The 15,706-nt window shown below is 34.6% G+C and overlaps 1 protein-coding gene across 9 annotated transcripts in view; it reads left to right on the plus strand.

Moving 5' to 3' along the window:
- The window catches only part of CaMKII (Calcium/calmodulin-dependent protein kinase II), a 103,017-nt gene that overhangs the window by 58,335 nt on the left and 28,976 nt on the right, over nucleotides 1-15,706 (plus strand). For all 9 annotated transcript variants that reach the window (XM_011501876.1, XM_011501881.1, XM_011501882.1 and 6 more), the window contains exons 3-9: nucleotides 4,844-4,903; nucleotides 13,257-13,311; nucleotides 13,395-13,533; nucleotides 13,695-13,797; nucleotides 14,503-14,681; nucleotides 14,777-14,899; nucleotides 15,046-15,129. In XM_011501876.1, the coding sequence (XP_011500178.1) occupies nucleotides 4,844-4,903; nucleotides 13,257-13,311; nucleotides 13,395-13,533; nucleotides 13,695-13,797; nucleotides 14,503-14,681; nucleotides 14,777-14,899; nucleotides 15,046-15,129 (743 nt within the window). The remainder of the gene's footprint in view (nucleotides 1-4,843; nucleotides 4,904-13,256; nucleotides 13,312-13,394; nucleotides 13,534-13,694; nucleotides 13,798-14,502; nucleotides 14,682-14,776; nucleotides 14,900-15,045; nucleotides 15,130-15,706) is intronic.

The raw sequence follows: 15,706 nt of genomic DNA on the forward strand, positions 1-15,706 counted from the left end.
GCTTATGAGGCTGCGTCGGGTCCGCTTGTTTTATTGAAGACGAAATTATTTGAAAGTATTCTCCTCGCCACGATTAATTGCCTTTTAAAGGCGGAAGAAAATCCTGAAATTGTTTTCTCTTTTAATTATGAGTATTTTTAATAAGCAATTGTATGAGCAAATTTCTGTTTACGACGTAGGTACAGCCGCTCGTTCTACTCGACAATTGAATTGAAAATTTTTTAAATGAATTTCAGGAGGTTAAATACGTAGCTAAGATTAATGTTATCACGAAAAAGTGCTGAAAGTTGATTTTACAAGTTTTATAATTTGCAATTTTCTGTACAAATTTTAGGTAGTTCATATTATCATTCTCATTGGCACATATCCACATCACATCCAAGCGAAAAACTCTCTTTATGAATTAAAGAACATTATTTTTATGTTTATTATCTATTAATATATAATACTTTGAGTAATATTAAGTATTTTCAATTTTCCTATTTTATTGGTCAATTATCAGGATTTATCTTATTATAAAGTAATTATGAAAAGAAATCAATATCCAATCGTTAGTATAAATATTAAAAATTTATTGAACCTTAGGAAGAGCTGGAATACAAGTAATAATTACTTCTGCAGTCGTATTGCGAATAGTGTAGTTCTTATCCTTTGTACGAATGCTCTTCAATTAGAACGTAAATTAGAAATTGTAATTTATGGTACTGACCAGAGAGAAGGAGAGGGGGATGGAGATATATATATATATATATATATATATATATATATATATAAGAGGGAATGAGCGAAGAAGGAGAGGGAGGCAGAATAGAGTGAAAATGAAAGGGGGAGATTGTTACGTCATCGAAGTAGAAGGAAATATCGTGATATCGATCGATTCTCCCCTTGGCAGCTTCGAAAGTCTATCAAATGCTAAGCTAACAGCCTTAGTCGAAATCAATTCAACTGCACAATGAACTTTTATTTCGTATTGTATCTTTTGAACTTTATAAATTGAGAAAAATGACATGCAATATTAGAATGACTTATTCGGCCTCGAGAATAACATTTTATTACAGTTAATTTCTTCGAGCACCTCTATTTTACAAATGAATAAATCTTTTGATTATCATACAAAGTCGATTTATTCTCTAATGAAAAATACTTTTGTGCGCGATGTTGAAATTTTCAGCTCGACATCTTGCATGCACATGATTACATAAATCTCATTGCATGTATATTTAAAAAAATTAATTTGATTCGAATATCCTCTGCGTGTGACTTTATTTTTATTCTCATTCAGCACTGAAACATAATCCTATATATATATATATATATATATATATATATATATAAAGAAAAAAATTTTAATTTATAGCCTTTAACAATTATTTCAAATTGTATTTCAATAATGCCTTAATAGCAGAAGTAATGTCTTATTAGTAAAAATATTTTGTGAAGACAAATAAAACAGCAATTTAAATAAATTTTTCACATAACTTTTAATTATCGCACGTCTACTACGCTTTCAAATGAATAAGTCAATAAATGAATTCAAATGAATAATATAAATAATTTATATTATCTACCATCGTAATAATAAAATATTTTGTTGCGTTTGCTTTGCCAGTAAAATGCCAGCATATTTTTCCTAAAAATTCTTTACATCCCACAAGGGGAAGATGGATGCAAAGTTTCAAAGCATAACTGCATACCCCGAGGCACGTTTAAATTAAAATTTCACGAATCGAAGATGCTTTGTTAGCAGTGGCTTACTTAATCCACCATTTCGTGGTCACGAATTCTTTTACATTCTTCTACGCTGTAAGCTGTGATATCAATGCAATATTTATTTCAAAATACTCATGCACGTGGCGCACTCTAATTCGGTAGTCTGCGATATCACGAAGGGAAGCTACACAACACTTTCAATTCACTGGCGGCTCTTCGATTTAAACTCCTTAGCTTAATTAATGTAAGTCCTGGTCCCGGTATTCGTGCTACAACTGCAAATCGGTAGGATCTAGAATGAATCAGTAGTGGCCCTCCCGCAATTAGGCCAAATTTTTTAGTGACCTCCTTCTGTAGTATATTGTGCTTTCGGAATTTATTAAAATTATAAAACTTTGATTTATTTTAGCATTAATAGCAGCAAAATGAAGAATCTGCATATTATAAAATATTAAAATAAATTGTAAAGGGATTTACGACTGGTGTATACGTTTATAACAATAGTCAACTTTTTCAAAATGGGCGCATTTGTGACCGCATTCATTTTTCATACAAAACACGCTTGTAATGTGAAATGACAACTATATTAATTTCTTTGGAAATAAATGTACATAATTCTCTATTTTCATGTCAACATATCTCTTTCGTGCATAAAATAAAAATTAACATCATGAGAATTGGAATTCAGAGTATGTACTATTTACACCTTTCAGCATTATACGCTACTGTAATTAATGACCTTGTTTATCATTACAATACGTTTGCAGTTCATTTGAATAGTATTTGGTTGATAGTAGGGAACTTGAAATTTCGCACACAACCGCTGGACTTTTATCGCTTTCGAGATAAAAACGATGTCGAGAATATGGATGGTAAAGCGAGCGCGACGGTTCGAGGAGGGGAGTGGAATAAAAGAAGGCGAATAACTTGAATAAATAGAGCGTAAAGTGCGGCGGAGTTGGGGAGTGGACGCAGAAGGAATGGGGGAGGCAGGAGTTTTATCGTGACATTCGTAGGACATATCAGTAGGCGTCGCATTTTCGAAGATCAACTCCATCGTTGCCGTCGCTCAAGTGTCATACGGCCCTAGTCAACCGCGACATTTACCCGGGACTTTTATTACCTCTATATAATTCAAGCACGCACGTACGCGTGCTAACCGGATATCCTTCCATTTACATACGCGACCGATATCCTTAACCCAAGGGATTGTCGTTTACGGAATTGAAGGCAAGACACGCACAGAGGCGCGTTACCGCTCTCCCATCCAACCAATGTCGATCTCGACAATTTTCCAATGCTACATCGACTGCTTCTGGGAAATCAATTGCCCTTTCTTCATCACTAAATTACTTTGCTTATTCAAGGAAAATGGCTAAGTTAACCTCGGCTATTTAAACGATATTTGTGGGTGTTCGTGGAACGAATAAACTTATTTGTTATTTCTGATCAGCCTTGTTAGTTTATCTTGAAAATTAGAATGTTTTTTTATTTTCTTTTCATTTTCTTTCAACTTGGATAATGTGCGCTCGCTAAAGAATAAATTATTATTATTACTATTACATAAAATAAGTTGATTCATAACGTAGTACGCATTTGTGGAATTAATTTTAATCGAACTTCGGTTCGGCTTATAAATTTATTTGTTTTAATTACCGTATAAATCTGAGCGTCGCCTGTTACGTACGCAATTTAGATCCGTTTGACGATGCATTGAGAAAAAGTAAAATTAAAGTTAGTTAAAATTCGCGTGAATCTAATTTTGTCGCAAGTACATGTAAATATTAGCTTTGATGTCGGCCAATTTTCTGGTAGCAATTTCGCGTCGAGCAAAGCAGTATCGTATCATATTTAATAAGTCAGTAATTTTAAAAAGTTTGTCCGAGACTGGCAGTATACTTTGTTTTGCTTATCTGTAATTTAACGCACAAGTAGCTTTTCTTCTGCTCCTGCATCTTTTCGTCATGTTTGTCATATTGTTTCTTGACATTACGCACATACACAAAGAGGAATGAAATGCACGTATAATCACGAAAGAATAATGAATGTGGCCTGTAAGTCACGCGGGTTAATATCATTTAATATATATCCGTGTTATTCTTAATCTGACGATATTTTTCTCCAGGACTCGCCACGATGGTCATGCTGTTAAAAAGCCTCATGCAACTTTGGCGAGAAAAAAGGCCTTGTATAACTTGTCAGCGTTAAGTATAATTATTAGTCTGGCGCACGCCAGTAGAAGCCCGGCGTAATGGTCGGGCTACTTCCGCAATTCTAGCGATGAAGTAGCCACGAGCCGCCGAGATTACAGAGCACGCGATTCTCACGCAATTTCTTTGTTTCCGTTTAATTTGCCAATTAGATATTCCTCTTATCATTAATGCAGAGAGAAAAGCGTATTCCTTTAATTACTTACCAAAATTGAGTATGAAATTTCCAATACTTGGCACAGAACCAATGAGGAACTTAGAGTGTAAAGTGTACATGAGAAGGTTGATCGATCGGATCGTTTTAATTTAGAAGCTAAGTTATCTTATTAAAGAATGGAGGGGATAAGCATGTTTCTATAAATATGAAAGACCAGTGGGATTTTGACGTATAATGGCATACATACGCGCGCGCGAACACACACACACGCACACATTCAGATGGAAGGGAAATAAATCGATAAATTCAAAGACACAATAATAAATAACATAGTTAAGCAGGTAGAATAACTAAGAAAATGGAAAAGAGAGGGAGAGAGAGAGGGAGAGAGAGAGAGAGAGAGAGAGAGAGAGCGAGCGAGTGGGAGATGGACAGAAGCCAAAACGAGGAAGAAGAGACTTTAAAGGATAAATTTGATTGACTGTTTGAAATATTCTGTAAATAACAAATAGCTGCTATCCTTCGGGATTATTTCATCCATGGGAAGCTCTCGATGAAACTTATTCGCTCCGGTCGGAATGTAATTTTATTTGTATTCAAAACGATCACTGATAGAGGGAAGTAACACGAACCTCTTTCAAATCTTCATCCAAAAACGTATTATGAATATGAATACTTTAGCGATATCATATCAAGGTGACATTCATAAGAACACGTAATATCTTAGTTCTTACGATGGCTCATTTCTTTCTTTTTTGTATTTCAGATTTTCAGAAGCTCGAGCGTGAGGCGCGGATATGTAGGAAACTCCAGCATCCAAATATCGGTAAGTCACAAGTAAAGTTTTACGAATATCCTCCCGTACTTTTTCTTTGTGTCACTTTTGTTCGATTGAATTATGGAAGAAGTTATACCTTCAAGTGAATTTTCCGCGACCCTTTCGACCACCTATGCATGCTACAAACTTGAGAATCACGAATCTTGGGACTTGTCAGAAATTTGCTGCAAATGTAAGGGAAAAACGAAATATATCCACGAGTGTGGTATCGTGTCGTCTGGTAGGAAGGAGAGGTGAAAAAGGCAATTATCGGAAATAAAAGCGTCATGCGGTTGTAACCCATCAACACGTCGATCGATTCCCTGACGCACGCAAAATATTCATTCTAAAACTGTATATCACGGAAAATACTTGAGATTGACTGATAATACGCTTATGGTAGATATATTATGGCTGAGATAAAATTGCGATCCGTTCGGATATCATTACGTTCATTAAGAATGATATTGAAATCTTGATCATAAAAAAGCATACTACTTTTCTATTTTGTGCTAAATCTTTTTAACGCGTTAAGACAATTTATCATATGTGTGTTTGTTTGTGTGTGTGTGTGTGTGTGTGTGTGTGTGTGTGTGTGTGTGTGTGTGTGTGTGATTTAATATTTGATTATAATTACTTATTATATATTTGGTTGTAACGAGAATAAACTTTGATTTAGAAAATTGTACCCATTTTCTGTGAATCCTTCCACTTTTCGTATCAATAACAAATTTAATTTGTTTAAAGTAATGAATTCATTATAGATTATGCGATTAAATATTAATTAGTCAGTTAAGAAGAATTAGTATAATTTTGTATGTTTAGCAATTTTATATCTATATATCGATATGATAAACATCTTAAATTCCATCGATTCGATCCAAGAAAAGTCATCCTTTTATCGTGAATTATCGTTAGAATTAACAGAATTTTTGCAATAATTGATAAGAACGTAATAAACGATTAAATAAATCATGTAAAAAATTATCGTTAAGTATAAGCGTTGGTTATAAAAAAAATTGCAAATTTATAAGTGTAAGAATCGATACTTTCTTATAAACGAAAAGTCGAAAATAAAAAAGCAAGTCGGAATTTTATTGTCATATTGCGACGAGAAAGCAAGTCTTTTTCAATACCGAAATCATTTTCGGGCGCTCATTCGATCTTGAAATATTTTATAGAATTGAAATGAATCGAGACAAAACTTGGAATACCAGGTATAAAAGACGACCTCACTCTCCGCAAGAGCATATTTCTACTTTTTAACGTTCTGTATCAAAGAGATTTATGGCGCGAAAGGGAGCCGGAGAAACGAAGTACGTCGGGAGAAATAAATAGGAGGGTCGAGGGTGGTTTCGTTTCGCAACGCATCTTATCGTTCTTAGACGGGAGTTGAGAAAAAATGTCGATGTACGCCTCGGTCGAGAGGAGAGACGTAGGGAGAAAATCGATATCAACCTTCTTCACATGCGTTATAACCCAGCCCAGTTCGACGTACTTGTAACATGGAGAGTTCCTGCCGAATCCTACCGCTTGGTACTTTCATTTCCAATTCAACCTGTCGATTACAACTCTCGTTATTATTGCGAAGTTGACCAACATTGGAGAACCTATTTTCCTTCAATTCATCCTCTCTCTCTCTCTCTCTCTCTCTCTCTCTCTCTCTCTCTCTCTCTCGTCTATCTTATTCTTTTATCTCGGGGGCATATTCCGAACGAACGGTGAAATTCTCCTTGGCCATGCAGAGCCGAGCTTCAAAGTACTTGGCAAGCAAATGAGGAGTGGGAACTCGCGGCTTCTCATTTCTACTAGCCGAAACTTTCCTCCGGAAGCCCGAGCTAATTGAAGTCGACGGAATCTAAGGAAGCGTAGATTACAAAAACTTATTGTGCTACTGCCACGACGGGGGGTTCTTTCTTGGGGTCGAAACTCGACCCGATTTCGGATGGCGCAAGAACGAGATCGAGATAAGAGGAGGGCCGCCGTAACGGTGCAGACTACGCCATTTACGACACCAATACTAGCAAATATAGCGTACGGGGAAGGTAGAAAGGTAGGTAGGTCCGATCGCGCCTGCGCACCGTCACTCCTTGGTACTTCCAACTCGCCAGCATTAATAATATTTGCACCTGTGTTATTGTATGTGGTATTGCGCCAGTGCGCTATTGCGGCTGCCGCCTGCGCATTCGCTAATCCCTGTAATAGACAGAGGCGTTGTTCGGCTAACGCTATAAGCCACCTACAAAATCCCGGCATTTTTTTTATCAAGCAGAGCACGGGAATAATTCTACACGCAAAGCCGGGATAAATATTCCGCAAGACTTATTAACACATGAAAATTCTTTTTTTTTTCTTGTTCTTTTAAGTAAGAAAGAGAGGTCCGACACGCGTAATTTCAGTCTTCTTCGTTATGTAAATTTTGCAGATTAAGTGATACGTTAATGCAGAGCGATCTACATATTTCTGAGAATATTCTATTCAATATTTTATAGATAGAAATAATAATACATTATTATGTAGTCGTTGTGATATTCTCATTATATTATTCTGTAAACCGATTTTTTTTAAGAAAAAAATAAACTATTCAATGGGTAATGTCCATTCATTCCTAAGATAGTAACACATCAAAGGTGATAATCGTCTTTTTAAAAATCAATTATTATTCATGTTTTTTTTCTTCTCGAGTGAAAGTTAAACCAAGAATGCTTGCCTACATATATATATATATATATATATATATATATATATATATAAATCCGAAAAAATTAAGACGCGATATTATTCTTATACATTGTGTGGTTACAGATCGATATGTTCTTTTTACTACGTAGTTGGTCGGTATTATATGTTTATCTTAAAAAAATTTTTTTTAAATGGGGCCGCCGAGTTGTCGAAATAGGAATATCTTCGTGGCAGGATGACGGAACCGGTGGGAGTACGCACAATTGTGATACTCTGACAAGAGCTTGTCCTTGACCAATGATGTCTGGTGCATACGAATGTCGTCCATCACCCGAAGCCGAGAATGAACTCGAAGACGAGTCTTTTGGGTGTGTGCCAGTGGTGGGCGACGAGCATCCCTCCCTCATCCACTCGTTTTCTCTCCCCCTACTGTGCTTCCCTTTCTTTAATTATAAATGACCGTATCATCGAGAAGCCGATGTACTTTTAATGATTTGCATCGCGTTGGCGAGTACCACGCGGGACCTCTCGAAACTTTGCCGGGGTTCTTTTAACAACCAGGCGACGTGCCCTGGAACCCTTGAACAAAACACTCGCCTCTGTGCCATTATTTATTTCTCGCCCACGTCGGCTGAATATTCCTGATTCCAGCCTACTATATAAATCAGAGTCTCACGACAATTTTTCTCCTCCCTCCGGAGCCTCGCTTTCTCATTCTCTGTCATATATTTTAATATTGTACATTAAATGCTTGGATTATTTATTATGACACCGAGAAAATTATCGCCCAAATAAACTACTATTCAAAAAGTCAACGTCAATGTATATTTTTAAATTAATTTTTGACACACGTTGTCTTAGTTACGAAACAGCAATTCAAAAACCAAAGCATCAATATATTAAACCAAAGCATTAATACATTAAACAATGAAAATTCCATATGTTATGTTATTTTTATAAATAATCCTCTTACGTACCAATTAAGTTGTAAGTTATAATTCCAAAGTATAATTTATATTAATATATGGTTTATTTAATTTTCTATTCCGTTGCAATTTTTTATTCTTTTGCATAATCAACGTTTATCGACATTAATACAATTCATTTCTTTAGTTTTTTTTTTTTACAAATAAATAAAGAAAACTGCCTGGTATTCTTTTGATGTCTTGGAAAGAAACGTTTCAAAGACATAACTCCACAAAAAGTCTGTTTAACCAAAATTAATAAAAATGATAACTGATATTAATGAAATACTTTGAATTTTTCTTTTTTATATCAATATTAAAAAACAAAAACTGATAAATTAACAGATTGTTATTCATAGATATAAACATATTGAAACTCGACACCAGTTTAATGATTTTGTAATTTAAGGTAAAGTTGAAAGGAATATTTAAATATTTCGTGGATATAAGATATTTTTTAGTACAAGATGTCTTGCTGTTTTTAAATTATTAAATAATATTTATTTCTAAATATTATATTTTAATAAAATTAGGTTTACTTAATTTAAGTATATAATAATAATAATTAAACAAGGACATTGACACATGATCCGATTATTTCAAGTAATTAATTTTTAATGATAATTTTTGTATTTAGATTTCTCTTTGGTGTCTTCTTATACAAAAACAAAAGATATAGAATATTATTAGATCATTTTATTTTACGAATCATTTAAAAAGTCATAAAGTATATCATAATTAGTTTAATAATGTATAATTTTTTTTCTTTTATATTATAATAAAAGCAGTCAAACTTAGCTGTTAATAATAGACAATCTTAAACAAACACAATTTATAAAGGAATTTATTAGAAAGTTCAATAATTATTTTATAATTATAAAATAATAAATTAAGAATAATCATATAATTGTCACATTTTTCATCACAATATTCAATCACAATAATTATCATTGTACAATTAGAATAAAAAGTTTAAAATACATAATATAATGTTAAAGCATTTAATAGCGTAAGATATAAAAATAGATTTTCCATGTATATGAAAGTCAAGGAAATGGAAGCATCGATGAAAATAAATGGAAAAATAGAAAAATGTAATTGAAAGGCTAAGGAAAAAAAAATTCATCGTCTTGTAATATTCTTTTAAAGAGAACGCGCAAGAACCACTGCGGACGACTCGAGTTTTTCCAAAGATAAAAGCGCCCTGTGGTAGCAATAAGTATAGATATATAGATTAATACTCGACATTTTATCCTCCTCTGACTACCACAGTAGCCTGCTTTCAACCTCAATTTTCCCCTTTCTTCACCCTACACCTCGCCCATAAACTGGTTGCAACACCCCCGCCTTTCTAATCTACTCCGTCGCTTTGCGGAGAAAGCACCAGCTCTCTTTGACACTGCGAGTTTGTCTTCTTTCATTCCACTGGTCGACTTTGCGCGTCTGCTCAAACCACTCGGATAAATTTGTCTGCCTCGTCGAGTAATCGCTTAGCCGAGCTTCATTTCCTTTCGACGACTCGCGCGTCTTCGCCCGGAGAAATCGATACCACCTCCGCGCTCTTCCCGTGCGTGCGCCTGTGCATCAGCACGTCACATTGGCAGCCTCATCTACTGCAAAACGAGTGAGCCCAGCAGGAACGCGTGTACCCACTCCTCGGAGTTGGATGAATTTCGATTAGGAAAGGTTGCAATAATAGACGACCGACAGCGCTGGATCTTGCTCCAAATAATTGAGCGTAAATTCGATTCGTCGGCGCCGTCGTAAGCGTCCGGATGAACGTAGCTCGGGAGACGCTGACTTTCAAAACAATTTCGTAGCTTTTATTTTTTTAGTAACTCTATATGTATGTCTCTCTCTTTCTCTCTCTCTCTCTCTCTCTATATATATATATATATATATATATATATATATATTTAATGCAGAGGAGGAAATGGAAAAGAAATAATTAAAAATAACCTTAGTGTCTCCATCATTTTACTAATATATCGCGCTTTACCGAGCATAGCGAACGAATTATATTTCATAAAGTTACCACGACGCGCGTAGTAAGTAAAGCTCGGCAAATCTGCCTCTAGATTATCCAACAGATGCATTTCAATAGCACGACGTTGGTCGCGCTCTCCGCTCTATATCCGCCTATTTATTCATCATAAAGTCCGCGAATCCATAATTCATAAGGTTGCGAGCCAGTCTGAGTTGTGTAGTATTTTTCCGATTGCGTCTCGGTAGTAAATTAGCGCTTCCACTCCATTTCAGAGCATTCGAAGAGAGTTCACTCTAGCTGTTGAGATTATTTTACCATCGAGTATTGATCAGTGGTTAACGAATGCAAGCCATGTATTTTCTTCTCTTTCCGATTATACCGACATTTAATCGATGAACGTAATATCGATTAGCTCGCGAATCGAGGTAGTATCACGTTTGCCGTATCACGCCGTCGCTTCTGTTCCTCAAGCCGATGTTTCCCACCAGCGTTCGGCCAACTTTTCATCCTCATCCCGTGTACGTAACACTAATGGGCGTCGTTACTTCATCCTACTTTCGATCTTTGATCTCGTGCGAAAGAGCAGCTAATGAACAGCTAATGTTCATGTGATTGATCAGCTAATCGGCCGCGATCTAGTCGGTGGAAAGCAATTGTTGTTGATCAACAACAGATTCCGGAGTTAGTTTGTGATCACAATTGGCGCATTTGTGACTATTAATAAAAATGACGAAGTTTTAAAACTGACTTATGGCTTTTACCTGAACGTAATATATCTTTGGAGGATGTTCATTTTAGGAAGAAGACAAATTGTGCTAAAGGTTGATATTGGGTAAGAACGATTGCGGACTTTTTAACTTTTAATTCAATATTGTATTTATAGATAGATGGCTTTATTTCTGGTTTTGGCAACTTCCAACCTTCCAACCAATGTTCTTGTTTACTTTTTAACGAGAATCACGTAGCTACCGATTGACTCTTCAAAATCTGTCGATATATATATAGAATGTAACTGACTGACGTACGACGAAGTGCAAGTGCGAAGGTTGCAATAATATGGATGAATACAGGTTGGAGCTTGAAGCAGGTACTTAACGGGAAAACTGAAAGAGGCTATTACGGGATTGCTTATGCAAAGCACGAATTATACGCGGTCGTGGTCCCGTAAAGCTGAGGCAAACGTTACTCCGGTTATCCGCTCAAACGGCTCAACAAGGATTAATTGACACCTTACTGCCCTTGTATGTGTCAGGGGCTGATGATTGTCGTCGACATTATCGTGGACGCTGCTTAGGTCCGCGTAGACCGGAACATAACCGATGGGTCGCCACAAACTGTTTATATAAATATACGTTTAATTACAGGTGTCTGGCATGAATTGTCTTATTTCAGAGTGATCCACGAATTAAATGCTCGTAAGGTTGCTTATAAGTAGACAGTATTTTACAGAAAATATCAAAAAATTGAAATGGTTTTTAAAACTTATGACTTTGTGCCAAGTAAACATCGGGAAAATCTATCAAGGCATTTTTATTTCGTATACATATTCTTATAAATATGGAAAATTCGCAAAAAATGCATATTTCCTCGTATTATGCTTGCGATATATAAAATACTTAAATTAATATTTATAATATTATGACGTTACATCTTTGAAAATAATATTCTTATATAAAATTACACTGAAGCTGTATACAAGATGTTGTGTAGAAAAAAAATATAATGTCTGACATCTGATATATCTATCAACGGTATTCGTTTATTATTCTTTTCGTTGCAATGCGCGCATGGAAAAAAAAACTTTGCAATAGCTTGTAAGATATTGAGAATTTATAAAAATTAACATTCAATGCTCTTCAAATACATTAAAATACATACTTAATTAATTATTTACGGAAAATACAGTATTATAATATAATAATTTCTTCTTACTTTGTTTTGAGCTTTAATATATGTAAATATAAGAGGATTTATACGATCTCCACAAAGTCAAATATAATTCGAAAAAATTAGGCATTGGTTCATAAAAAGGAATAAAATATTTATATGTTTAGTTAATGGCTTCTGTAATACTTTCTCTTTAACATTATTTTTTAATATATCTTGTTATTTTTGTCTACCATGAACATTACTTAGTATACTTAAAATTTTATGGAATTCGAAGCTAAAGCAAGTTTATTTATGAAAACGGCGTGGCCTGTCCATTTTCTGGATTCTCTATTGAATTTGCAACTTATATTTAAACTATGAAGGATGGATTCTATTATTTTAAATTCCAGCTGGTGCATATGCACCAGAATTTTGGACATTCAAATAGAATATTAATAGCCTTTTCCTTAATAAAGATATTTTTGAAAAAGATATTGGTAACTATAATTAGTAAGTATAAATATATTTTTCATCGTGATCATCGTCTTATTAAATTTGATTTATAAGTATTATTTAATTCTATAATAGCTGTTGCTCAATAAATAAGTTCATATTGTAAATTCATTGATTATTATGTAAGTTTTACCAATTTCCAAGTAGAAAACATCACTATATCGATGGGAGACTTAGTCAATGCCATTTAAAATTGATCCTAATGGAGAAGCGATTTTAATGTATAGATTGAAAAGTAATTTAAAGTAAAAGTTTCTTTAACGACTCGTTGAGCCGCGCTAAATAATCCGAATTTCCAAGTACAGACATGGTGGAAATTTAAACTCGATCTTCTTTGTTGTTGCAGTAAGACTACACGACAGTATACAAGAAGAAAACTACCATTACCTCGTCTTCGACTTGTAAGTATCTCGACGACAGGAGCTTTAGATAATAAGTGTACTCGACCGATGGGAAGTGCTCACGTTTTGCGCACAACTTGCAGGGTCACCGGTGGTGAACTCTTCGAGGACATCGTCGCCCGGGAATTTTACAGCGAAGCCGACGCCTCGCACTGCATCCAACAAATCCTCGAGAGCGTCCACCACTGCCATTACAACGGTGTCGTGCACAGAGATCTGAAGGTAGAGTTACCAGCACCACCCGCCCCTCCTTCCCGCTATTTTTCTCCCGTCTCTTTAAAATTTCTCTGCAACCGAGAAGAATTTCCGCGATTATCATATTGTAAAACGCGTTGGTGCCAATGGCCGCAATTTGATTTATGATTCTGAGTGCTTCGTTCTAGCCCGAAAATCTGCTCTTAGCGAGCAAGGCCAAGGGAGCCGCCGTCAAGTTGGCTGATTTTGGATTAGCGATAGAGGTACAGGGAGACTTTCAAGCATGGTATGGTAAGTTAAGCCACTTTCACCCTCTCTTTTTTTATGCTTTCGCCGAGCACCATCATAAATTGATTGGCTACTGATTATTGGCATAATTGTAATTCATCGCTTTAGAAGATTTGGAAGTTTTCTCATGACAATATCATCAGTAGCCTCTACGTGCTCATAAAAATGCCATTTTGTCTCTCTAATGAAGTTTTAATTAACAAAAAATTATTGTCATTTCCGTCCAAGTTCCTGCAATGTTCTACAATATTATCATACAATGTAATATTTTTATAAAGTAAACGTGTATTGAACGTTTACATTTTTAATTATTCATGACTTTAAAGGAAAGTTCGTTGAATTATTAAAGGGATATTTTACATAAAATTAAATTTATTACAAATATTAACTATTGTTATTACTGTTATGAAAATATCGGGTGCTTCAGTTTTCAAATACATTATATAGTGTAGTATTATTCTCATTATGTCGAGATTATTTATAAGAGCTATTTGATGGTAAAACTAAAATTAATTAAAAATCATTTACTTTCATCGCATATTTGTTTGTAAAAACATCTTGACATTTATAAGATATTACAATTTTCCCATAACGATATTGACAATAACTCATAGCATTAAGATGAAACTACATTTCTAAACATATTCAAGTAAGCACTGTAATTAATTGTATCGATCGATAAATCGATCGATTTATGGAATTACCTAGGTTTCGCGGGAACGCCCGGCTACTTGAGTCCGGAGGTACTAAAGAAAGAGTCTTATGGCAAGCCAGTGGATATTTGGGCCTGTGGAGTTATCCTTTATATCCTACTAGTTGGTTACCCTCCATTTTGGGATGAAGATCAACACCGATTGTATGCACAGATTAAGTCCGGCTCCTACGACGTAAGTCATGTCTAACATATTATTTAATAATATATCCTACAATTGTCCTTGGTTACATTTTTACATAATACATTTGACTTCATAATCTATTTCAGTATCCAACACCAGAATGGGATACCGTTACACCAGAAGCGAAAAATCTTATCAATCAAATGTTGACGGTGAATCCGACTAAAAGGATTACAGCCAACGAAGCCCTCAAGCATCCCTGGATCTGCGTGAGTTCATTCTTCTTTTTTTACGTCTCTATCTCTCTCTCTCTCTCTCGCTCTCTCTCACATACATACACTTATGTATATCATTCGAAACATATGATGGTTACGTTATTAATTTTTCTTATAAAATGTCGTTACTTTTTTCTCAGCAACGTGAACGCGTCGCGTCTGTGGTACATAGACAACAGACTGTTGACTGTTTGAAGAAATTCAATGCCAGGCGCAAATTAAAAGTAAGTTTGTCTTTTTTTCTTACTATCATATTGTCTTTTTTATCATTTAGGTAAAGTGCTTTATACGATAGAAATTATATTAATAAATTTTATTCACTTCGATAAAAATATAATCTACAATATTTGATTTATCTTATATACGGTACAGTTTTTATATCAAATGATTAATCCTTAACAAATAATTTACAAAAAATTCTACCGTTAAATAAAATATTTTTAAATTCATGGTGATAATTTAGATAGTTCCATATGAAAAAAACAACACTTAAAGTATATATTAGAATTTTAATAAGTATCGTTAAAATTGATAATTCAATGAATTCAATAAAAATTTTAATTTTCTGAATTTAGGGTTCAAACGAACTGCTATGATAGAGGTAGAAATACATAGTAAATAAGTAATACAAGTTCCTCGTTAGTTTAAATAACTAAACTGCATGCAAATGCGTTGCTTAGTGGGTCACATTACACGTCACATTATCCGTACTCCTTATCTTTGCGAGAGTCATAAAGAATAACTATAACGACGTGAGGCGAGAAAAATAGGAAACAAGAAAATCGAATTTTGCGGTGAGCC

This window comes from Ceratosolen solmsi, unplaced genomic scaffold, assembly GCF_000503995.2.
Source record: "Ceratosolen solmsi marchali unplaced genomic scaffold, CerSol_1.0 scaffold23, whole genome shotgun sequence".
Taxonomy (NCBI): domain Eukaryota; kingdom Metazoa; phylum Arthropoda; class Insecta; order Hymenoptera; family Agaonidae; genus Ceratosolen; species Ceratosolen solmsi.